The sequence below is a fragment of the Electrona antarctica genome (genome assembly GCF_951216825.1).
Source record: "Electrona antarctica genome assembly, chromosome: 4".
Classification (NCBI taxonomy): Eukaryota; Metazoa; Chordata; class Actinopteri; order Myctophiformes; family Myctophidae; genus Electrona; species Electrona antarctica.
In genome coordinates this window covers 50692804-50717615 of record NC_136809.1, presented here as the reverse complement: position 1 = coordinate 50717615, position 24812 = coordinate 50692804, and the positions used below count along the sequence as shown (strand labels likewise).

The following is a 24812-nucleotide window of genomic DNA, read 5'->3' as shown; positions in this document are numbered from 1 at the left end:
CATACTATTGGTCCGACTGTCATTAGAACGACAACCTACCTCAAACACTAACCTAACCGCAAGCACGGACCAGCGCATGTCCGACCGTTGTTTCCGCGTGCGTGCAGATCTAATATATATTTCAAAAGATTTCTTTTTTAAATAAAGACATTTAAAATAAGTGTATACATTTTAAAACAAACAAACAAATCTAAGAAACACATTCAAATAATAATTAAGAAGTAGTGAAAATACCTGATCTACTACTAGCTCATAAAACGTTGTGAGCTTGTAGATCTGCTATTTTCACTAGTTTGGGGCCAACCCGGGCAAATGTCTAATCTCTCTTTTTGGGTCTCGACCTGAAAAGTTTTTGGAAGCACTGCGGTAGATCTAGAACAAACAGTGGAATGGTGACGTATTCATGGACGTAATTTGGACAAACCTTTAACCCATTTTGACCTGAGATCAGATTCTAAAAATGTCTTCTACATCCTGACAGTTTTCTGAAAAAGCTATGTTTCTATGTCAGTGGTTCTTCGATTTTTCAAAAATAGCAGATCTACAAGCTCGTAGATCTGCTATTTTTCAATAGCTAAAGCATAACATAATGCTAACACCAAAAGGGGTTCCCGCCCCAAATGGGGTTAATGAGAAGAAACGTGTGTTGTGTGGGATGGCGGTAGATCAGGGGTGGGCAACTTTGACGATGGCGAGGGCCAATATATTTCCACGCTCACTCCAGAGGGCCACAGTGCATATTACTGTCGTAGCAAAAAATAGCCGATCTACAAGCTCAGATCAGCTATTTTTTGCTATATTTGACTTGAAAACCTGAATATTTTTTTGCTATTTTTGAAATGGAATCGTGAAAAGTAACCCTTTTTATTGAATTTCAAATGCATTTAGTTATAGTTATGTTAACCTTATGAACTGTTATCATAACTACATTGGACACAAAAAGACAATAACATTTTAATACTAGTAATTTAATACTAGTCATTTAATACTAGTCATGAAGTAATTAAAGTAATTAAATCAATACTATATCAGTATCCTGATATTAACATGCGGGCCGCATTAAGTGAAGGTGGGGGCCGCATGTGGCCCCCGGGTCGCCAGTTGCCCACCCCTGCGGTAGAAGAAGCAAGTGAAGCCTAATTTAGACTTATTCTGTCACTCACTGAAAATCAGTTGCGGTGAGCAGCGACACCATTGTACAACGACGAGTGAAATTAGGCAAGAGGGTATAGGAGGCTGCAGCATACTTCTTGCGGAAACGTAAGCTTGGCAAGGTTGTAATAACACAATGATGTCATTGCAGAGAGAAAAAAAAGAACAGACGATTTGCCATGGCAAAGTACTGTTCGACACTTCTTGTACTTCAACATTTTCTATCTTGCCACAGATGACACTGAAGACCCTAGGAGTTACTAAGCTATATAATGAATCATTTAAATCCATCTCTATTCTTCATTGTGGCAGCGGTGGCCGAACGGTTTGCGGAGCGGCCTTGATACCGGAAGGTCGCCAGTTCGTATCCCCGGACCGGCACGTTAAAATTACCACCGCTGAAGTGCCCTTGAGCAAGGCATTGAACCACTACCATGAAATGTTCTATGAGCAGGGCCTGGCTGTAAACAAGTATCTGATGCTTAGTCCAGTTACCCTGGGTAAATATAGTAACTTTGCTAACTTTAACAGTGTTTTGGCCACCTGGCTGGTTGTGACCAGAGCCTTGGATATAGACAGTCCAATGGCGGCTCCTCTACATAGACTTCTATTGAGAATGGGGACAACCAACTGGGGACAAGTCCTGGACCGGAAGTAGGCAGAAATGCATTGGACTCAGGCATCAGCCCAGCTTTAATGATCTTAAATCCCTTTATTTTAGATTGTTTTGTAGTAATCGTACAACATAAACATTAAAGAGACTTTAGTTGTTACTGTACAATACTTTAAAACAGTTGTCATGTTGCACAAATGCTTAAAATGGCTCTTATTTGCGCCGCCCTCGTTGAAAACAATGTATTTCCAACTCCAGCTCGTCTCAGTGCAGGCTGCATGAACAGTGCTCGAGCGCTCGGTTTCTTCCCCCTCAACATCGCAACTCTTCTATTAGATGGCTCTGGTTGTGACAATTCATACTTAAGGTGTTTAATATACTATAAAATTGTATAATGTAATATAATTTGAGGTGATGATAGTTAGTTAACAAATTTTTTTGCTGCTAGCTGGTAGCATAAATGTAGTTAAGCTGTGCCACCGCCTGCGTCCACTTTAAAGAGAATGGGTTTCCTCCCCCTTGTAGCCCCGCCCCCATGCACACACTCACTGCAGCCATCGGCTATCATTAGCATTAGCGCACACCGTTTACCCGTCGCCAGAAACGTTTACATGTCGGGGAGCCATGCGAGACAAAGTCACAAATGACATCCGAATTGAAAATCCTGCTTTGAACCGAGGTATATGGAGAGGAGTTGTAACGTCCTATAGCTCGGTGGTGACCGAGGCGTTGCATAGCAACCGGATCAATGTTAAAACCCACTAACGTCCCATAGCTGGGAGGCACGAAGTGTCACGTGATCTTGGAGAGGAGTAGCTCTGAATTCTGTGATTCCATGTGATACATATTCGTGATGCTTCGTCATCCAATCCGAACCCTGCTTATTATATGTAATGCCCGGGATTGCGTGGAAAACATCTTAACCACTAAGCCAAAGGGATATGTCCCTGTTGTAACTAGGTGCATTCCTTTCACTGGGTTGACAAAAGAAGCACCAAAAGTTAGTGTCTTTTTTTTCTTCTCTCCTTCAGGCAAATACTTTAGTTATTACAATATGTTTGACTTAAGCCATTTAGGCCTGACCTCGAAATTAAAAAAAAATCTTCGAAATCCTCCAGTTTTCTGAAATAAATATTTTCACGATTTTTCAAAAATAGCAGACCTACAAGCGTAGCGCGCCACTTGGTGGCGCGCTATGAGCCTGTAGATCTGCTATTTTTCAATAGCTAAATTATAACATAATGTTTAAAACACCAAAAGGGGTTCCCGCCCAAAATGGGTTAAGACGACCTGTGGGTAGTCTAAGTCTATGGATCTTCTTTACTCTTGCTACTGTAACGCCGGGATTCGTACCCTGGTCTCCTGCGTGGAAAGCCAACATCTTAACCACTAAGCCAAAGGCATATTCCTGTGATTCGGGGGAGATATTAGACTGAGTGAGACACTCTGCTACACTATACTTCATATACTTACTGAGATGAATACTAGGGTGAATGAATTCTAGGGTGGTCCGGGGACCCCTTAGGGGTCCTTGAGAGAGTTCCAGGGGGTCCCCAGCTAAATGATAATTAGGAACCAAATGGACCCTTATGGGTCCATTTGGTTCCATTTGTACACTCTCAGAGTTAAATTAACTTTGATTTTACAATATACTTTGGGGTTGGAGATAGAAATGACATTAAATGGGGGACCATAGCCTTATTCACCTCGAGTTGTCAAATATTTGTAGTTGAGTAAAAGTACAATATTTGCCTCTGAGATGTCAAAGTACTGGAAACTGGTACAAATATGTCAGGTCAGGTGCAGTACTTAAATAAATGTACTTAGTTACTTTCCGCCTCAGTGGAGAGAGGTTAGGAGGAGGACAGTATACTGTATACAGTGGCTTTTAGTGTTCTCTCGCGCTCTGTCTCTGTCTCTCTCTGTCTCTGTCTCTCTCTCTGTCTCTGTGTGTCTCTCTCTCTCTCTCTGTCTCTGTGTGTCTCTCTCTCTCTCTCTCTCTCTCTCTGTCTCTGTCTCTGTCTCTGTCTCTCTCTCTCTCTCTCTCTCTCTCTCTCTCTCTCTCTCTCTCTCTCTCTCTCTCTCTCTCTCTCTCTCTCTCTCCGTCTCTCTGCCGATCATGTGCGTCTTGCAATGTGTGGGTATACAGTACACTATACAGATGGATTACCCTGTGCAAACACACCAGGCTATTGCTTTGAACGGGACAATACGGATACTTCCAGCTAATGTTTTTCTTATCTGGGTGCTCTCCAGCCAACCATACTGTATGGATGAAGGCCTGCCGAGAGACCAGAGAGAGAGAGAGAGAGAGAGAGAGAGAGCAACGGCGTGCTCGCTCGTTTATCACGGCCCCGACGTCATCGTGCCTGTGTGTGTGTGTGTGTGTGTGTGTGTGTGTGTGTGCATGCATTACAATAGGCCTAAACTATGTGTGACCCTCTCTCATTTCCTACCATTAAGGTTATGCCTCATTGTGCTTGGAGAATGTGGCAGACAGTGTGCGCGGTCAGAGTCTCCACACACACACAGTCACACACACAGTCACACACACAGACACACACACACACACACACACACACACACACACACACACACACACACACACACACACACACACACACACACACACATGCCCCAGCTGTAGGGTGTGGATCGTGTCCCACTAGACATGGAGTGAACTGTAGTGTAGTGTGTGTGGAAGTGTCAAATTCACATTGTATGATCCTTGTGGTGTGGCCATAATAATGATCACAGTCGATTATGTCATTATCGCAGCGAGTACTATTGTCTGTCAACATACTAGTAAACACTAAACAGCCCGTTTACCACCGTGACATTGTTCTTTCTCTAAAATTTAAATCCTCAAGTTGTCACACTTCATGTGAGACAACATTCTTGCTGTGTAAATACTATGATTCCATTTTGATGTGATTAACACATTTAGGCCTGACGTCGAAATTAAAAAAAATAAGTCTTCTGAAAGAATATATTCAAAGATCTGTGCCGCATTTTCACGATTTAAAAGAAATAGCAGACCTACAAGCTCGTAGCGCGCCATCTCCCAGAGAGCATGTAGTTTACATCCCATTGACATAAAAAGAAAAAAATATATATAACCTAGCGATCGGTGAGCGGCCGTATCGGCCGATATTCGCTCTGATCGGTAATCAGCATTTACCCTATCTGGAGAAACTGATCTTTTACACCATTTAAGTGGTATAAATGTCAATCAGATATATAGTATGACATCATTTTTGCATTTTTGTGACAGGCCTAAACATTCTCCCCATCCTCCCCCCACACACAGGAACAGTTTTGACGGGGGTTTTGACATATAATCATTTTGGAAATATGAAAGTTTGCAACATTTCACAAGATCAGTATCGGTATCGGCCGATCATGAGAAAAACAATCGGTGATCGGTAGCGGTCCCAAAAAACCTGATCTGAGCATCTCTATACTGAGAATGAGCATCCAGGGCCAAATTCGCCGTGGGGCCGCGGCCCAGGGGGGCCCTCAGAGGTCCTTCAGGGAATCTGGTCAGCCGTGGTACTGGGTTTGAGGCCCTGAAAAGGGCTCCTGGGAGGGGACATTCATTGGCTGTCGATTGTTAAATTTAGGTGAAAAAGATGGAAAAACCCGAAACTTTCATGCACACGCACGCTATGTCCCCCCCCCCCCGCCCCCACCCCCCAAAACAATACTGGCCCCGGCCCGGGGCCCCTCGTTTGGGGTCAATCCATCCCTGTGAGCATCTGAATATGACGTAGAGATAATGATGTCCAAATATCCCACAGATCTCTGTTGGAATGGCCAGTGATTCAACAGTCATGCACTGAGTTTGGACAACTCTCCATGTTTCTGTGAGAATAGAACTGTTGTTTCCCCCTGTGTCTCCTGACATCATCATCGTATCACATTATTGATGATGCTGTCATAGATCTTTGAGCTTGTGTGCTTTTCACAAGGACACAGGGTTTGTGGCGGTATGTGTGTGCGTAGTAGCGTAGTGTGCGGTGGTATGTGTGTGCGTAGTAGTGTAGTGTGCGTAGTTTGTGGCGCTATGTGGCGTCTTCTGATCTCGTACGCCACTTATAGGATTGCGCCTCACTCCGGTTCTTAAAGGTGATGGCAGCAGCTGACACTCATTGGTTTAATTAATGGCATGCCCAAAACAGAAAACACACCAGGGCGTGTTGCGCCAGGCCCTAACACATTGCGCCCACGGATTGGCCGTTGTTAACGTTTTTAACTGGTGACCGTTAAAACAGTGTAAGTGCCAGGGACGTTAAGACGAGCCGCTTTCACTATGTACTGATTGCCAGGGACGTTAAGATATATATATAATATATTTTTTTTATTCTTTTTTTTTAATCCATATTTTGAAAATTCCTCTAATCTGGTGTGCAGGTGATGACATGCACATGACATGCACAATAGAATTTCTTTCTTTTGTCCCATTGCCAAAATGGCACCCCCGACCAAAACTAGGGCCCCGCCCTCTGGCGCTGAAAGAGTTTTAAGATTGTCTTTGGTGCAACGGTACTTTACCCTAGAACACTAAACACGGGTGATTTTCACCCAGAAAAAAATATTATTTTTGTCATTTTCATAATGTCGCTGATGTCTGAGGTGGGTGGGTCCTTTCAGTACCTTCATGATGCTCTGTGACATCATAGAAGGTAGGTTTGTTTCCCTGCCCCACATCCCTGTTTTTGAGTGGTGTAAACCACTCCTACAACTGGCTTTGTTAGTCTGTCTGTCTGTCTGTCTGTCTGTGCAAAAAAAATGAGCATGGTTGATGCTGATTGGTTGATGCTGATTTCATTACGTCAGACATTACATCAGAACACAGCTGATCAGGCTATATAATACCTTACACCACTCAGTTCACACGGGTGTGATTTCATTACGTCAGACATTACGTCAGACCACAGCTGATCAGTCTATATAAGACCTTACACCACTCAGTTCACACAGGTGTGATTTTTCTTCTACAGGCAGGTGTTGGGGTTTAATTTCACCCGTGTTTAGTGATAGTGTGATGGAGAGAAACCCCATACCCCCACAATGGCAATTACTTAACCCATTCTGACCTGAGATCAGATTCTAAAAATGTCTTCTACATCCTTCTGAAAAAGCTATGTTTCTATGTCAGTCGTTCTTCGATTTTTCAAAAATGGCAGACCTACAAGTTCATAGCGCGCCACTCGGTGGCGCGCTATGAACTTGTAGATCTGCTATTTTTCAATAGCTAAAGCATAACATAATGCTAACACAAAGGGGTTCCCGCCCAAGATGGGTTAATACACGTGACGACGGAGCATGCTACTGAGTATGTATGAAATTCAAATTTCCTCACGGAATACGAAATCAACGTCATTACTTTACTCACCAGACTACATTGTGGGGACTCACTACATTTACCTATAATTCTTGTGCAACAACGTTCACAAATGCAGTCCTGGGCGGGTGACTCAGTGATTCGCAAACGTTCGTATATTCAAAAAGGAACATTCATAACGGTTAATTAACCGGCAACAACTAAAGTCACCACTTAGGAAAATGTGCCCAAATAATAGCCATCCCCCTTGTGTCCTGTAGTTATCAAAAATTGGTCTAAAGTTAAGATCATGCGCCAGGGTGCAAAGTTACGCCGTTAAAAACACAGAATTTCGATGAATTTGAGTACATCAATGGAAGCAAGCTGAAAGGCTTCCTTGGTTTCATCCTTTTTAACAGACCTTATACTGTTCTGTACTTCCCTGCATGTGTGCGTGTCCATGCAAACTGTTAATCAATCAATCAATCAATCAATCAATCAATCAATAAATCAATCAATAAAATAAAATGGGGACAGCTGCAGTACCAGTACCAGAAGCTGAGTGACCTCAGGTCTCGCTCTCTCTCCTTCTCATCCTTGGGATGATAAGCAGGACAAGGGAGGATGGGGGGGGAGAGGAGAGCGCGCATGGATACTTTGGGTCTCTTTTGGCCCACCCCATTGAATCCAGAGCTTGTGAAAACACTGAGTGATGACGTCAGTGAAAGGGGGACGGCGGGGGGGAGAAAATAGGCTCACGTGTGTGCCTTCATTAAAGCGCTCATGATTCAGTGCAGCTCCCTGCAGACTCGCACAAAAAGACACCACATGAAGGAATTCGGTGAACTCTTTCTCTCTCTCTCTCTCTCTCTCGCTCTCTCTCTCTCTCTCTCTCAGTGTATCAATTGGTCTGTAAGTCTAACCAGTCAGACTTGTAAACGGAGGGAGTACATATGCGTTGGTATGCAAAACACATGTTGGCCTAGAAATGTAAATTCCTCAGTGGAATTTGTATGTACATATAATAACAGTAAATGGTACATGAAGGCTATTGGCATGAATGAATGAATGAATGAATGAATGAATGAACTTTTGGCATGAGTTTGGTGAGATCAGTCATCATCACGCAAGGTTGACACTCCACCAAACGGACTAGTTCAGACTTCAACAGACTGGCTTGTCTGTTGGCTTGATATGATATGATGTGATATAGTACTTTTACTACGAAATGTGTCTTGCGGCCCAGCGGCCTTGTATGCAACACATGTACACACATTTGACATAACACAAAAACAGAAATAAAAATACAGTTACATACATAGAGACATAAGGGGCGGGCACAGAGCAATGTCCACAGCTCAGTCTAGTCCTGGCCAAAAACCTGATTAAGCCTCAAAGTCGACTGATGGACAAAAGACTTCTTCAGTCTGACCTTATTGTATGCTGGGACACCATATCTCCTTCCTGAAGGCAACAACCTACAGTATATTCTCCATACAAAACATGGCTAGTATCAGAGGTGATATTCCTTGCTAACCTTAGGATGCTGTTTATCATACATGGATGTACAGTATAGAGTCTCTGAAGTGGTTGTCCAACAATCTTTGAACAAATGATTAAAGGTATATTCAGTGATTTTACTTAATTCAAATATCACTTATTTTTCCTTTTTTTCTGGATAATCCTACCTACTATAGAGTGTGCTGACCAAATAAGGAGTTCCTCCCTGTCCCCAGTGAGCCCCTGGGGTCAAAAAACCCTAGTTTCAGTTTTGGTGGCGGGTGGCAAAGCCTTCATCCAATCAGGATGAGAGGGGCCTTCCTCCAATCATGATCGACTGGGGGCGGGCCTTAGTGCACATGCTGTTGGCCTGTTGCACTTCCCCCCACTGTAGAGCGTGCATGTGCACATTTTGTTACCGGGGCGGACTGGGTGGTTTTCCAAATCACCCAAATCACTGAATGCTCCTTTAATTGTTGTATATATGTATACATTGTGTATTGTGTATATCAGTCATCTCCATATCTGGGCAAAGTTAATATTATTTCTGAAAAGTACTAAATGGCCTAAATGGCAGTCTTATTCTTTTTTTTGTATGTATATGTGTGTTGTATGTATAAAGAAACCGAGTGTCTGTCAGGCATGCACAACCGTTCTTTTCTCTGATCGGGTAAAGTTAACGTTTCAGTACTAGTCCTGTACTCGCACACAGACAGACACACTTCTAGACTGCTCGCCCTACATAGGAGCCATGCCATGAAAAGCATATTCAATATATCGCCTGAAAGACTGTGTACGCACGCACACGCACACGCACACGCACACGCATGCACACACACACTGTAGCCGTTCTGTTCTGTTGCCACCGCTTGCTTTGCCATGGTCATGGACAAGTTGCGTGCTGATTTGAGATCAGTGACTCCAGCAGCTGTGTTTTTCCTAAACCGGTGCCCTGGACGACTGCAGCTGCTTCCAGACCAGTTTGAACAATAATAAAAAGCCGCTGGGAGGCATGCATAATAACCAGATTGTGTTCTGGAGTCAGTCATTGTAAAAGATGCTATACATGTTCGTTTCAGCACAGCTGCGGACGAGTGGCACACTGTTCTGAAATCAGTGTTTATGGAGAGAGAGAGAGAGAGAGAGGGAGAGAGGGAGAGAGAGAGAGAGAGCGCCCCACTGTCACGGAGGTGGGAACCAAAGTTAAATAAATACTCGCTCCGTCCCGTCCGAAATTAAGGCCCTGTGCGCATGGCTTTGACGTCAGAGTGACTCTGAACAGGGTGGGGTGGCCCAGCCAGATCTGACTGGCGCACGCACACGCACGCACACACACACGCACACATGGGCACACATGCAGCAGCAGCACATATGTACATACATCAGGCACGCACGCACGCATGCATACAGCAGTACTGTAAAGTAAGTAACCACGTACATTTACTTAAGTATTGTACTTAAGTAACATTTTGTTGTGGTACTTCCAATTATTTCCAATACTTTTACTTCTACGCCACTACATCTCGGATGCAAATATTGTACTTTTACTCCACTATAATACTCTGCTACATTTATTTACAAACTTTATTTTTTATTTGAAAATAGCCGATTTACAAGCTCACAATGCATCGCATCGCGACGCATTGTGAGCTTGTAGATCGGCTATTTTCAAATAATTTCTGTATACATTTTGAACTTGTGAACTGGGACATTCTACACAACGTGTACTTTTACTTTTGGTACTTCAAGGACATACCGATACCTTATTTACCTGCTTTTGTCCTTTTACTCAAAGTAAAATGTGTAATTCCAGACTTTTACTTAGTTGTAACGGAGTACATCTACATTGATTGCGGTATTGATACTTCTACTTACATAAAACATGTGAGTACTTTTTCCACCACTGCACAGCAACACACACACAGCAACACACACACACACACACACACACACACACACACACACACACACACACACACGCACTTGGCCTTCTTCTATAGCTTGCCATAATTTCTTTCACGTTGCCCCGTACGTCATCCAGACGGAGGCTGCTATTATTCCCCATCTGGCTCCAGCTTTATGTGATGTTTCTTCTCGCCCTCTTGTCTTACTTGGGTCAGAGACACTCTCTCTCTATATATACGCCTCTTCACGTCCAAGGTTTTTTTTGGCAGTGCATATGGCTGGACACTTTCATTTCCTGCTTATAACCCATTTTGACCTGAGATCAGATTCTAAAAAATGTCTTCTACATCCTGACAGTTTTCTGAAAAAGCTATGTTTCTATGTCAGTCGTTCTTGGATTTTTCAAAAATAGCAGACCTACAAGCTCGTAGCGCGCCACTCGGTGGTGCGCTACGAGCTTGTAGGTCTGCTATTTTTCAATAGCTAAAGCATAACGTAATGCTAACACCCAAAAGGGGTTCCCGCCCAAAATGGGATAATATTATCAGTCTCCCTGAAAGGGATAACTGACATTTTGTTATTTCTTTTGTGTTCAGTAAATGTGGGCCATAACCGTCGGTCATTTTTCTGTGCAGTCCCAGCCCCAAGTGTGTCTTGACGTTTTCCACCGGCGAAATTACTTTTTTACCCATTTAGACATGCGGCCGATTCTTAAAAAAAACAAGACAGTTTTCTGAAAAACCTATGTTTCTATGTCAGTGGTGCTCAACCTTCTCCATGTCAAGGACTCCCCGAATTATCTGTGTTTGGCTGTGGACCCCCATCTGAAAATAAGTAGTTCCAGGGACCCCCCCCCCCCCCCCCCCCCCGGAAGCAAAGATTTGGGTTAAAAACTTTCGCTGTGAAAGAATATATATTCAAAGATTTGCGGCACATTTTCACGATTTTTCAAAAAAATAGCAGATCTACAAGCTCGTAGCGCGGCCGCGCTATGAGCTTGTAGATCTGCTATTTTTCAATAGCTAAAGTACAACATCATGCTTAAAACACCAAAAAGGGTTTCACCGTCCAGAATCAATGGGCTAATAGGGAGCTTTACTCAACCTGTATTCTAACGGCCTGTGTCATAGTGAGGATGTACCTTTTTAACATTTACACTCGCATGTTATTCTTTTCAACGAACACAGACCATTGGATCTTGTTTCTAATCGTTTTCCCCCTCATGTTTACATCCAGTTATCCCATTTAGACCTGAAATCGAAAAAAAACAAAAAAAAGTCTTCTGAAAGAATATATATTCAAAGATTTGTGCCGCATTTTCACAATTTTTCAAAAAATAGCAGATCTACAAGCTAGTAGCGCGCCACTCGGTTGCGCGCTATGAGCTTGTAGATCTGCTATTTTTCAATAGCTAAAGTATAACATAATCGCTTAGTTAAAACACCAAAAGGGGTTCCCGTCCAGAATGGGTCATGGCGTCCAACTCAACGTGCTTCCTTTTTTTATTCTTTCAAAACAAACGGATAATAAAATATCACGTCTGGAATGAAATTACTACAATAACCAAAAAAAAACACCAGACAAAACCACGCAACAAAACCAAACACAGACAGATCGTAAAACATTGGATGTAAATAATCCAAAATGTTATTCTCTGCTCACGTATGCCATGTAGTAGTGGCCCATTTCATTCAAACCGCCTCTATGTATATATTTTTGAGTGGTGCTGGCCACTCCTATACACAGCTATGTGTGTCCCTGTGTCTGCGTCTCACACACACACACACACACACACACACACACACACACACACACACACACACACACACACACACACACACACACACACACACACACGTACGCACACACTAGGCTTGTACAGTACAGTACTACAGCACAAGTACAGTACAGCTCACTTTGTGACTGTTGTGACTGTTATTTGTAAGGTGGGTTACCCTAACGTGAACTCCTTCCTAACCTTTGAACTGTACAGGAATACACATTCAGCCCTCTTTATCCCCCTGTGTGTGTGTGTGTGTGTGTGTGTGTGTGTGTGTGTGTGTGTGTGTGTGTGTGTGTGTGTGTGTGTGTGTGTGTGTGTGTGTGCGTGTGCGTGTGCGTGTGCGCGCGCGTGTGCGTGTGCGTGTGTGCGTGCGTGCGTGCGAGGTTAGAACTGGTCCATCGACATGCCTTTCAGTTTCCATGGTGCCACCTCTCGGAGGCCAGGCTTATTATTTTATTCCTTCCAGTTGTCTTAGTAACACAAGTTGATACTTGTTTTCTTTTTTAAACCTCTGTACGTGTACCTTTTTGATTCAATAATGTGTGGCTATCATTTTAATTTTTAATTTGTTTACCTTTGCAGTAGTAAATGGCAACTACTGCATTTATATCGCGCTTTCATCCAAAGCGCTATAGGTGCATACTAGATGCACAGGTGTAGTAGTATTACAAAAGTTCATTTGTACAGGCGGCCACTGACACACACGGTCAAATAACCCACTTGTTAGCATTATGATATGCTTTAGCTATTGAAAAATAGCAGATCTACAAGGGGGGGTGGGGGGGGGGGGGGGTGTTCCTGCCTGGAACAACATATTTTCTGATGGTGGTCGCCGGCCAATAGAGGGTATGCGTGTGACATCATCGTCAAACCACGAAGTTATGCAGGAAGGCCTACTGAGTGGCTAAAAACTACTTTCTGGCCTTGACAGCCCATACATACAAACAGAAAAGTTTGTAAATCTAATTGCATTAAACGACATTAAACAATGTTAAACTCACTTTGCCTGTCACTTTGCCACTCACTTTGCCACTCACTTTGCCACTCGATTTGCCACTCGATTTTCCATTCACTTTATGCATGCGCATACCCTCTATTACATATAATTGTCGGCGTCCTTGACATGGAATAATTTGAGAACCACTGACATTAGAAACATGAGGTTTTTCAGAAAACCTTTAGGATTTAGAAGACAATTTGTATATAATCTGCTCTCATAGGTCTAAATGGGTTAACCATTTTTTATCGTCCTCAATTTTTTATTATTTACTGGTGCATCTTCTTGATTATCAACAGACTCTGTAGAGACAGTAGGCTTCTCTTCACTTCTACACAGGCATCATTGAGAAGCGCGTACTGTACGTACGTCATCCACAACACGTTCGTACAGCCGCTCGGACTGCCATGCCAAAAAAGACTGCAGCGCATGGTCGAAGATTAGCCAACCTTATTGGCACCATCAGTTGAACCCTATCCCTGTATTATTTACCAACGAACAGCAAAACAGAAAACAATATCATCTCTAACCCCTCTTAACCCATTTAGGCCTGACCTCAAAATTAGGCCCGTAGCGTGCCACTCGGTGGCGCGCTATGAGCCACCAGCGCTATGAGCCACCAGCGCTATGAGCTACGAGCTATGAGCTCTGAGCTCGTAGCGCGCCACCAAGTGGCGCGCTACGAGCTTGTAGTCCTGCTATTTTTGAAAAATCGTGAAAATATTTATTTCAGAAAACTGGAGGATTTAGAAGATTCTTTTTTAATTTTGAGGTCAGGCCTAAATGGTTTAAGCAACACATCATCATAGCAGCCTAGCTAACATTAGTTGGTGCCGACAGAAGATTGAATTAGGGGCGGCTGTGGCTCAGGAGGTAGAGCAGGTCCTCCAATGATCCGTGGGTCGGCGGTTCAAATCCTCCTGTCCACATGTCGGAAGTGTCCTCGGGCAAGACACTGAACCCCGCATTGCCTCCAATAAGTCGGTCGGTGCCTCTCGCACGGTAGCTTGCCACCATTGGTGTGTGAATGTGCGTCGCGGGGGGGAGCGCGACTCACTGTGTGTGCATCTGCGTTGCGGGTGCGCGCGACGCACTGTGAGCTTGTAGATCTGCCATTTTCTGCACGTGCGTCCGCTGTACGGCGAGGTGTATATAACTGTTATATAGCGGTTCTTCTCACATCACATTGTTTCAGCGCGAGTTTGCGGCTGACCGGTGGCTGACGACGACACGTGACAACGGTTTGGCCGGCGAGACCAACCGAGATTTCATAGAAACCTGTATTATTACCGTTAAACTGTAAAACCGCGACAGCGCCTACGGGCGTACACTGTTCGCCGCTTCACCTTCCCAAATGAATGGACCATTGTGAGCACTTTGGAGTAAGCACTCTGTGCATAGAAAAGCACCATAAAAATGCATTCCAATTAATGTTATTATTGATGTACTTTAGCCTCCGGTCCAGTAATGGCCCGGGTCTCAGAGACCCGTTCGGATCTGGTCTGATGCATTGGAATTGTCCTCGGACCCCCGTCCAGAGCAGTTTTTTTGTTTTTGGCAGCAAATCTCTATTTTTTTTTTTTTTTTTTCAACAATATATTTATTTTCCTTTTTACACACAAATGACAATACACATATACAAAAAACAACAATGAACAGTACAAGACAATTACTGATATAAAGAAAGCAAAACAACAATAACCAAAAACAACAAAACAAAACAAAAAACAACAACAACAACAGCACTACTCCTCTTCAGCTCCATCCATTAGATGTGACAAATTATTGTTCTTTATGTATCTCATAAAACGGCCCCACACCTCCTGAAACATTTCTTGTTTGTCCTTAAGAATGTATGCAATCTTTTCCAAAGGTAGACATAAAGACAATTCTCTGAACCACTGTGTAATACTTGGTTTGTCCGGCCTCTTCCAGGTCAATGCTATCACTCTCTTAGCTTGTAAAAGACATATATCTATAAACATTTGTTCATTACGCTTTATCTTGTGTCCCTCCGGATATAGACCGAGCAGGAAGAACTTTGGTTCTGGTACAATATTTATTGACAAAATCTTCTGTATTTCCTGCCCGACCTTCCCCCAAAACTCAATCAATTTTGGACAGGACCATAGACAGTGGAACAATGTGCCTCTATCTTCACCGCATCTGGTGCATACATCTGGAATATTACAATTATACTTATTAAGTTTCACTGGTGTAATGTACACTCTCATAAGCCAATTGTATTGTAGAAGTTTTAGACGAGTATTCCCAGTCTGGGATTGAGCTTGTGCACAAGCCGTACTCCATTGTTCCACTGTTAAATCCTCCTGAATATCTGTTCTCCAGGCATTAAGCCTATCTTCCGAGGATTCCGGAGAAAAGTCAACCAATAGGGCGTAGAAATGTGATATTAACCCCCTTCCGAATGGGTCATTAACCAAAGCTTTCTCCAGCACAGACATGGATGGGGCCAGCATGGATTGCCCCAGATTAGTTCTAATAAAGTCCCTCAGTTGCAGATATTTAAAGAAGTGTTTGCGAGGGATATCATATTTAATGACCAGTTCCTCAAACGAGAGCATACTCCCCCGACCCCTCTCAAATACATCCCTTAATTGACCTATTCCCCTATCAGCCCACAATTTAAACCCCCCATCAGCTCTACCTGGCACAAATTGATTATTACCCCATATTGGGCTGAAGCGAGAGAGACGTGGATGTTCTCCCAAAAATATATTAACCTCATGCCAGACTTCAATCATTGTTTTAACTATAGGATTGCTTGTAATTCTTTTTAGGTTTTTATAAGTATCTGAGTAAATATAAAGGGGGAGTGGTAACTTCAAGGAGCTTGATTCCACATCTTTCCATGCCGGCGCCGCATCCGTTGTAAAGTAGAACATTAGTGTTCTCAATTGAGCTGCCCAAAAATACCACAGCAAGTTAGGACACTGTAATCCTCCCCTATCATAGGGTAGATAAAGTAAGGACAATCTAAGTCTAGGACGTCTATTGTTCCAAATAAAGTTGGTAAACAATTTCCTGGTTCTAGAAAAGAAGTTTGGTGGAGGTGACAAGGGTACGTTCTGAAATAAATACAATAGCTTGGGAAGTACATTCATTTTGAGTATATTAATTCTGCCGATCAAAGATATTGAAAGACTTGACCATCTATTAATTGAATTTTCGATTGTGGCTAAAATTGGGTCATAATTGGCATTCACAACCTCTTCCAACCTTGGCACGATTTGGATTCCCAAATAAGTAAAGGCATTTACTGGTCTGAAGTGACGAACATGACCGGGAGGGTTTGATCTTTCTTCCGAGTTCAGAAGCATAATGGATGACTTAGAGTTGTTTACTTTGTAGCCAGATATGCGACCATACGAAGTTATTAGATCCAGAATAGCTGGGACAGATATCTCCAAATTTTTCAGGAATAATATTACATCATCAGCATATAAAGATATGCGGTGCTCTAGATTTTCTATATTAATACCTGTAATTAGTGTATGTTCCCTTACAGCAATTGCAAATGGTTCAATTGCGATCAAAAATAAGAGTGGTGATAAAGGGCATCCCTGTCTACAGCCTCTATGGATCCTAATCGGTCTAGATATATTATTGTTGGTTAGTATTTCTGCATATGGATCGTTATACAACAGTCTTACCCATTTACAAAAGTTCTCCCCCAAGCCAAATCGACCAAGAAGCTCGAATAGAAACGGCCACTCTACGCGGTCGAAAGCTTTTTCCCCATCGAGAGATAAAAAGGCTGTATCTGGCGCCCCCTCCTGGACATGCAATAAATCCAATACTCTCCTTACATTGTGAAAACCCTGGCGGGCCACCATGAACCCATTCTGGTCCTCATCTATAATTTCAGGTAGAATAAGTTCTAGTCTCTTTGCAAGTATTTTGCAAAGTATCTTAAGATCAGAATTTAAGAGGCTGATTGGACGCATATTTTCGCATCTATCATTTGATTTACCAGGTTTTGGCAAAAGTATAATGAGGGCTCCTCTCAAAGTGGGAGGCAATACTCCCTCTTCAAAAGATTCAGTATACATGTCCAAGAGGGGTCTCGCCAATCTGCCCGCAAATCTTTTATAAATGTCTATCGGCAGACCATCAGGCCCTGCAGCTTTTCCAGACTTCATATTACTCATTGCCTCCAAAATCTCACCAATACTCACATCTGCCCCCAGCTTTTTACTGTCTTCCTCTCGAATTTTAGGAATATTAATTCCATCCAAAAAGGAGCTCTCAACTACATCTTCTTGATTTGTCTCGGAGCTATATAATTTACCATAATAATCTCTAAATGCCTCGCAAATTTGGATAGGGTCTTCTATCGTCTCCCCAACATCATTTTTTAACATGTTGATTGCTCTTTCAGTTTGCATTTGTTTAATGCGCCAGGCTAGAACCCTGCCAGACTTCTCACCCTGGTCAAAGATAGTTTGTTTGAGCTTTAACAAATTAGCTGCTGCTTTGGAAGCGGATATTTCATTATATTGTGCACGTAATAATAATATTTCCTGATGTAATTTAGGACAAGGCTTCTTAAAGTAAGAACCTTCCATAGCTTTAATTTTTGATTCCAGTAATATAACTTTTTGTTTGTTTTTCTTTGTTTTGGAGCTCGTAAAATTTATAATCTGTCCCCTAATAAAAGCCTTAAATGCTTCCCACCTTATAGTTGCCGATGTTTCATCCGTATTTGTAGCAAAATAGGTGTCTATTTGTTCTTCCAAAAAAGTTATCAGCTCAGGGTCCTGGAGCCATCTCTGCTCAAACCTCCACTTAGGGGGGTCCCGCATCCGACCTGGGTCTACATAAATCAAACTATTAGGAGCATGATCTGAAATTAGGATACTATCATACACACAGTCCTTAACTCTATTTACAAGACTTGCAGAAACCAGAAATAAATCAATTCTACTGTACGTTTTGTATGTACTAGAATAGCATGAGTATGCAGATACACCAGGGTTTCTATCTCTCCATATGTCTCTAAGATTTAAGTCTTTGGAAAACTGGTGAATAACTTCCCTACTTTTAGAGTGAGTTTTGTCTGAATGAGTAGATCTATCTTCAGTAGGATTAGGGGTCACATTCCAGTCCCCCGCTATCAGATAATGACCCCCAAGAGATGTCAATAATATAAATAAGTTACTGAAAAACTTTGGGTCATCATTGTTCGGTGCGTAGATATTTACCAAAATAAGACACTCTGCAAAAAGATTACCTTGAATTATCAAATATCGCCCCATTTTATCGGCAATTACCTTAGTAACATTAAATGGGATAGATTTGTGTATAAGAGTCATGACCCCCCTAGCCTGGGAAGTGAAAGGTGCTGAAAACACCTCCCCTCGCCATCTTTTCCTAATCCTAATATCCTCATTCAGTATCAAATGCGTTTCCTGGAGAAAGACAATACTCGAGTGGATATCTTTTAACCTTCCCATCACCTGCTTAACCTTTTTGATTTTTTGTAAACCCCTACAATTCCATGAAGTGAATTTAACCTCCAATTCTCTAGCCACAATCACATATCTCAAATGACTTTTCTGAACCTGAATTTAGAGCAGTGCCTTCAACAAACAAATAAACACATAACATGAAAACAAAGGCTGCGACAGTGAGCCTGAAAAACAAAAACCCCAAAACCCCTGAGCCCATCGAGTAGGCTTGCCCCCCCCCCCTGCTTCCCACTTCAAAAAGGTTAAAGACCACTCCACACAATGTGAGGAATGACCCAGCATCACCATTCGCCTCGTGATAAACTCTCCCTCCCCCAATATAAGTGAAAACAGAATTTAAACCATAGTATTAGACCTTGAGCAGAAAATAAAAAAAAAATAAAAAAAAATAAAATATTTTTTTTTACAACCGATGTTTAATCTTTTCCCTTCCCCCATCTCTCTTTTTTTTTTTTTAAATATATAATATAATTATACTTTATTTTTTAATAAATTATTTTTTGTATAATAATACTGTATATACACATGCACATACACGCACATGCATGCATATACATACATGTGCACACACAACCCTTAGTAGTGAACTATCCAAAAACATAGTTTTCCTGGTTTTATTAAATCCCCCCCCCCCCCACCCATTGCCTTCTTTTAAATTTAGATTGTGTATTTAATGTAAAACGAAATATAAATGTGTACCAAAAGAGTACACTATTCTGCAATCTATCCCTTCAAAGTTGTGCCATGAAAGCCCTGTGGCAGGGGACACTACACAAAATGCTATACTATAAATCCGGGTGTAGTACCGGAGGGTACCAGCAGTGGTGCTCCCTCAAAATTAAGATGACCCTTAGGTCTGTACAATGATCCGGAACTGAAATACAAAACCGGGACCCAGATGCATCATGGGAAATTGAGTCCCGTGCCGAGACACGGTACTATAGTGTCATCATTTATCCCCAATTACTATAATAAGTACAAACCACACGATCTAGTTATAGGATAATAATAATATAAAGCTTCCCCAACCAAAAAACAACATCAGCCTGAACCATAAACAAAGACGGGGAGAAAAAAAGAACCCCCACGGCCCCCAACATATTAGCCTTCAGCTAACAGTAGCTCCAAGATAACAACAAGCTAGCATATCATTCAAAACAAATCGAGACACTAAAACCAAAACATTTAACGTCATTCAGAGTACAACTCAGTATAAAATAATATCGCGTGCCGAGCACAACTATGATCTGAACATATCAAAATTATATCACGGTTTACTGTATAGAAAAAAATACATTAAAGGGATATATAAAAAGTTCTGTGCCCCGTGTTGGTTTAGCTGCCTCGGGCTAGCTAGCTAGCCAGCCTACCTCACATCCTCACTTCTCCGCGGCTCCACTGCTGACTGCTCCAGACACGTCTTTTATTCGTCGAATAAAGTCATCCACGTCCGCTGGTTTGTCAAAGGACTGAGTTTTGTTTTTATATGTCACCAATAACCTAGCTGGAAACATTATTCCTTGACGTAGCCCAGGGATCTCTCGAAGTTTTTGTCGGACAGAGTCAAAAACTTTTTGCTGCTTGCGCACCTCATCGGTTAAATCGGGATAAAGTTTTATAGATGTATCCCCGTGCTTGATTTGGCCCTTGGTTCGAGCAGCCCTCATCACCTTCACCTTGTCTCTATTGTCCAGGAATTTCATGATGAGAGTCCTCGGAGGAGCGTTGTCTTCTCTTCTCGGCCCAATCCTGTGGGCCACTTCAATGGTTAGCTTCGACGTTAAGTCCAATGTTTTTACCAGCCACTGCTCGAGAAAGTCACAAGCATCAGAACCCTCTGTCTTCTCTGGCAAATTTACCAATCTCACATTGGATCTTCTGGACCTTGTTTCTCCGCTCAGAACCTTTAGCTCCATTTGCTTGTACTTCTTTTCCAGGTCCTGAACCTTAGCCTGTAAGCTAGCAACAATGTCCTCAGTGCCAGAGATGCGAGTCTCCGCACCCTTGACTCGTTCTTTGCAATCTCCGACCTCTTTCTTCATACCTTCAATCGCCGACATGACTGAATCTAACTTTTGTGAGAATTCGGATTTCATCTCCTTGATAGCCTCGAGAATAGAGCAACTTGCACTCTCTGAGCGACGGCCCGTGTCTTCCCCCTCAGCTCCCGAGCTCTCAGCCCCAGCCATGTTGCTAGCATTAGCTTCCCCGCTTTCCTTGGACCCAGCAGAACCAAAGCTCAACTTGGCTTGGTTTTTGCCACCTCGTTTGGGCATTCTTTTGTTATTCATCATCAGGTTGCTTAAATAAAACTGCTCACTTTTCCATTAGTCTGTTTTTTTTGTTAAATAATTTGTAACAAGCTGCGGAGTTGAGAGACACACGTCCGTCTAGCTTGCCGCCATCTTGAAAAGTCGCAAATCTCTATTTTAGTTTTTAGTCATTATAGTCTCTTGAATAGTTATCATTTAGTTTTAGTCACATTTTAGTCACCTGGAATGTTTTAGTGTTGGTCTAGTTTTAGTCGACTAAATATCATAAGATTTGAGTCGACTAAATCTACTAAAATGTCGACTAAAATGGGCCTTGATGCTGTCGTAATGACTGTTGCTGAAAATAGCCGATCTACAAGCTCGACGCGTTGTGAGCTTGTAGATCTGCTATTTTCAGCATGCAACCAAGTGTAAAATGACTTATACTGGATCTCTTTGCCCACTAGTCCCTTCCTATAACATTTTAGTCTAGTTTATATTCGTCAACGGAATTGTCAATATATTTAGTCTTAGTTTTGAACGCAGCATTTTTGCGTTGAACACATTTGTTTCGAAATCCAGTAGATAAAGAGTGCAGGGTTGAGCGCCCCGAAAATAGCAGATCTCCAAGCTCTCAACGCGTCGCAGCGCGACGCGTTGTGAGCTTGTAGATCTGCTATTTTCGCTATTTTGGGGCCAAAAGTGCCCTCTTATGGGAGTTCAGCCCCTGCCTATAGAGCGTCGCAGTCCCGCCCCCTACCATGGCCCAGGAAATGAATCCCAATGCATTTTTCCCATAGACATTTCAAAAAGTATTTATTTAAAGACGGTTACGCCGCGGACAAAGCCAACTCGAGTCGTGACAACTCATGACAACAAACACAATATTTTGGACGGAACAAATAATTACAAAGAAGAAAAACAACAAAAAAAAGTGTTGTAACCTGCCGTTTTTTTTCTTCTTTCTAATTATTTGTTCGGCCTAAACAAATGGTGTTTGTTGTCATGATTTGTCACGACTCGAGTTGGCTTTGTCCGCGGCGTAAACGTCTTTAAATAAATACTTTCTGAAATGAACGGAGAATCATTTCCTGGGCCCTGGTAGGGGGCGGGACTGCGACGCTCTATAGTCTCCACCACTCTCTGCACGTGCCTGCACGAGTTTGTTTAATTGAACGCGTGCTACCCTGCATGTGTACTCCGGAGCCTCTCTCTAGTCTAGAACCTCAAAGTCCCCGGCTCGCGTCTCTCCCTGTGACAACACAACAGCCTGCATGGAGACACGCGACGTGTACTTTGTGTTGTGTTTTGTGGTATAATGTACCGTGTCTCACTCAGTGGTCTGTCTGTGACTCAGCCATTCAGTTAGTCATGTGCGTGTTTGGGGCTCACCCCGCTGTTGTGGTCTCAGCCTTAAGGAAATTGTTCACCCATGTGAACGTCTCCTGGAAGGGTCCGTTTTTTTCTTTTTTTTTTGCGCACTCTGAAGAAGAGTTCAATTAACCCTGAGCAGGAAAGCGTAGCTTTTCCCTGTGGATTTTTACTAGTCTAAAAATGAAGGAAACACCTAAAAAAAAACAGTCACAACTGTGCACATTTTGAACTATAAGGCAATTTAGATATTTAAGTGACATTCTCTGCCTCCTCCTCTTCAATACCTCTGACCCCCCCCCCCCCCCCCCCCCCCCCCCCCCCCCACACAACTTGGGAGCAACAGGAGGCTGTTGGTTTATTCGCAATCTTTGGATGGTATTGATTGATTGATATTGCACTTATCAATCAATCAATACCATCCAAAGAATCAATCAATACCATCCAAAGACTTATAATTGATATACCGGTATTATAAGTCAATACTAACACTGCTACTTTGAGGACTAAACCATGAAAAGCACTAAGACTTGTTTCCATCAGGGTCCTCCATTTTCAATTCATCAGAACATTTAAAGACATACAGATATACACTTCAGAAATATACACTAACAGGAAATATATAATATGGTCCCATTGGTCCGCTAGTTTGAACTGGAGTCGCGCCTCTTGCTCGATTTTCTTCCGCTGTAGTTTTCATATACTTGCCTAAAGATTGCAGCTGTTGCACGGATAGCTCTTGTATGCGTTTGACGCTCCTGATTTACATTCGAAAAGTTTAGTTACTTTTACCTGATTCTTTTACCTGATTCTACCTGAAATAATAATCACTATTATGGGTCCATAAAACATTTATTCAGCTCTTTTGAATGCATTAATTGCATACACTATTCGGTGATATATTTTCTGCCTATTCGGGCCGAAACCGAATAGGCCGAAAATGCATTTTTAGCCATTTTCTGCCGAATACTTTCTGCGGCCGAATATTCGGTGCATCACTACTTTTTAGGTTATTATTACATAAAACATAGGCTACACTACCCACTTCAGCCTATATTCATGTTGGCCATTTGAAAATAGCCGATCTAGCTCACAATGTGAGCTTGAGCTGCCTTTTACAAAGTAAGTACATTAAGTACATTTTGAACTTCTTCTTGTAACGGAGTATTCCTATATTACAGCATTGATACTTTTACATAAAGCATTTGAGTAGCCTACTTTTTACACCACTGGGGCTGCGTGGCGCTGGGGCTGTAATAGCCACTACTTTCTTAAACCCATTTAGGCCTGACGTCAAAAAAAAAAAAAAAAGTCTTCAGAAAGAATATAATATATTCAAAGATCTGTGCCTCATTTTCACGATATTTCAAAAATAGCAGACCTACAAGAGTGAGTGGCGCGCTACGAGCTTGTAGATCTGCTATTTTTCAATAGCTAAAGTATAACATAATGCTTAGTTAAAAGTTAAAACACCAAAAGGGGTTCCCGCCCATAATGGGTTAACGGCAGTGGCTCAGGGGTAGAGTGGCCGGTAGAGCGGCCGGATGGTTCCCAGTTCGATCCCCAAACGTCCTTGAGCAAGATGCTGAAACCCTAATTGCTCCCGATGTGCAGGTTGGTGCCTTGCATGGTCTCCTCCACCATCAGTGTATAAGTGTGTGTGTGAAGTGAATGGGTGAATGTAATGCACATCTATGTCAATTTAGATTTTGGATATAATATAAGCGATATATATATAAACGCACCATTTGATATTGATTAGCAATTAATTGAAAAGCTAGTTTTAAGTGTGTGTGTGTGTGTGTGTGTGAGTGTGTGTGTGTGTGTGTGAGTGAAAACTATTAGTTTGATTAAATGTTGCACCCCTACCTGGCACCACACTCGAGTTCTGTGTTTGTTTGGGTGCGTGAACATGATCTTTGAAGCCGTCGACACATCTCATCACATCATGGTCCATGAAGCACAGAGGCAACTGGTGAGATGAGCCAGCTGTTACTGCATCTGGACAAGACACGCGTGCACACACACACACACACACACACACGCACACGCACACACAGCTCCAAGTCTTGTTCCTGTGTTGAGAAACTGGAGCATCGGTTGAAAATGTTCCAAGACACGTACTGTAAGTGTAACGTTAAAACAATGTCTAAACATCTGTTTCTTTCTCTGCCCCCCTCTGTCTCTGCCTCTCTCTCTCTCTCTCTCTCTCTCTCTCTCTCTCTCTCTCTCTCTCTCTCTGTGTGTCAGGTGGAGGAGGGAAGCGAAACGGTCGCAGTAAGAAATGGAAGGAGATGTTAAAACTTCCCCACATCAGTCAGTGTGAGGAGCTCCGACGCACCGTTGGTAAGAGAGGAGAGGAGAGGAGAGGAGAGGAGAGGGGTCGTCCTCCCGCGGGGTGGGAGAGGAGAGGAGAGGAGA

The 24812-nt window shown here is 42.6% G+C and overlaps 1 protein-coding gene across 1 annotated transcript in view; it reads left to right on the top strand.

Moving 5' to 3' along the window:
* LOC306921358 (G protein-coupled receptor kinase 5-like) overlaps positions 1–24812 on the top strand; it is a 113508-nt gene that overhangs the window by 15583 nt on the left and 73113 nt on the right. The window contains exon 2 of the mRNA XM_079498469.1: positions 24642–24737. Coding sequence (XP_079354595.1) covers positions 24642–24737 — 96 coding nt within the window. The remainder of the gene's footprint in view (positions 1–24641; positions 24738–24812) is intronic.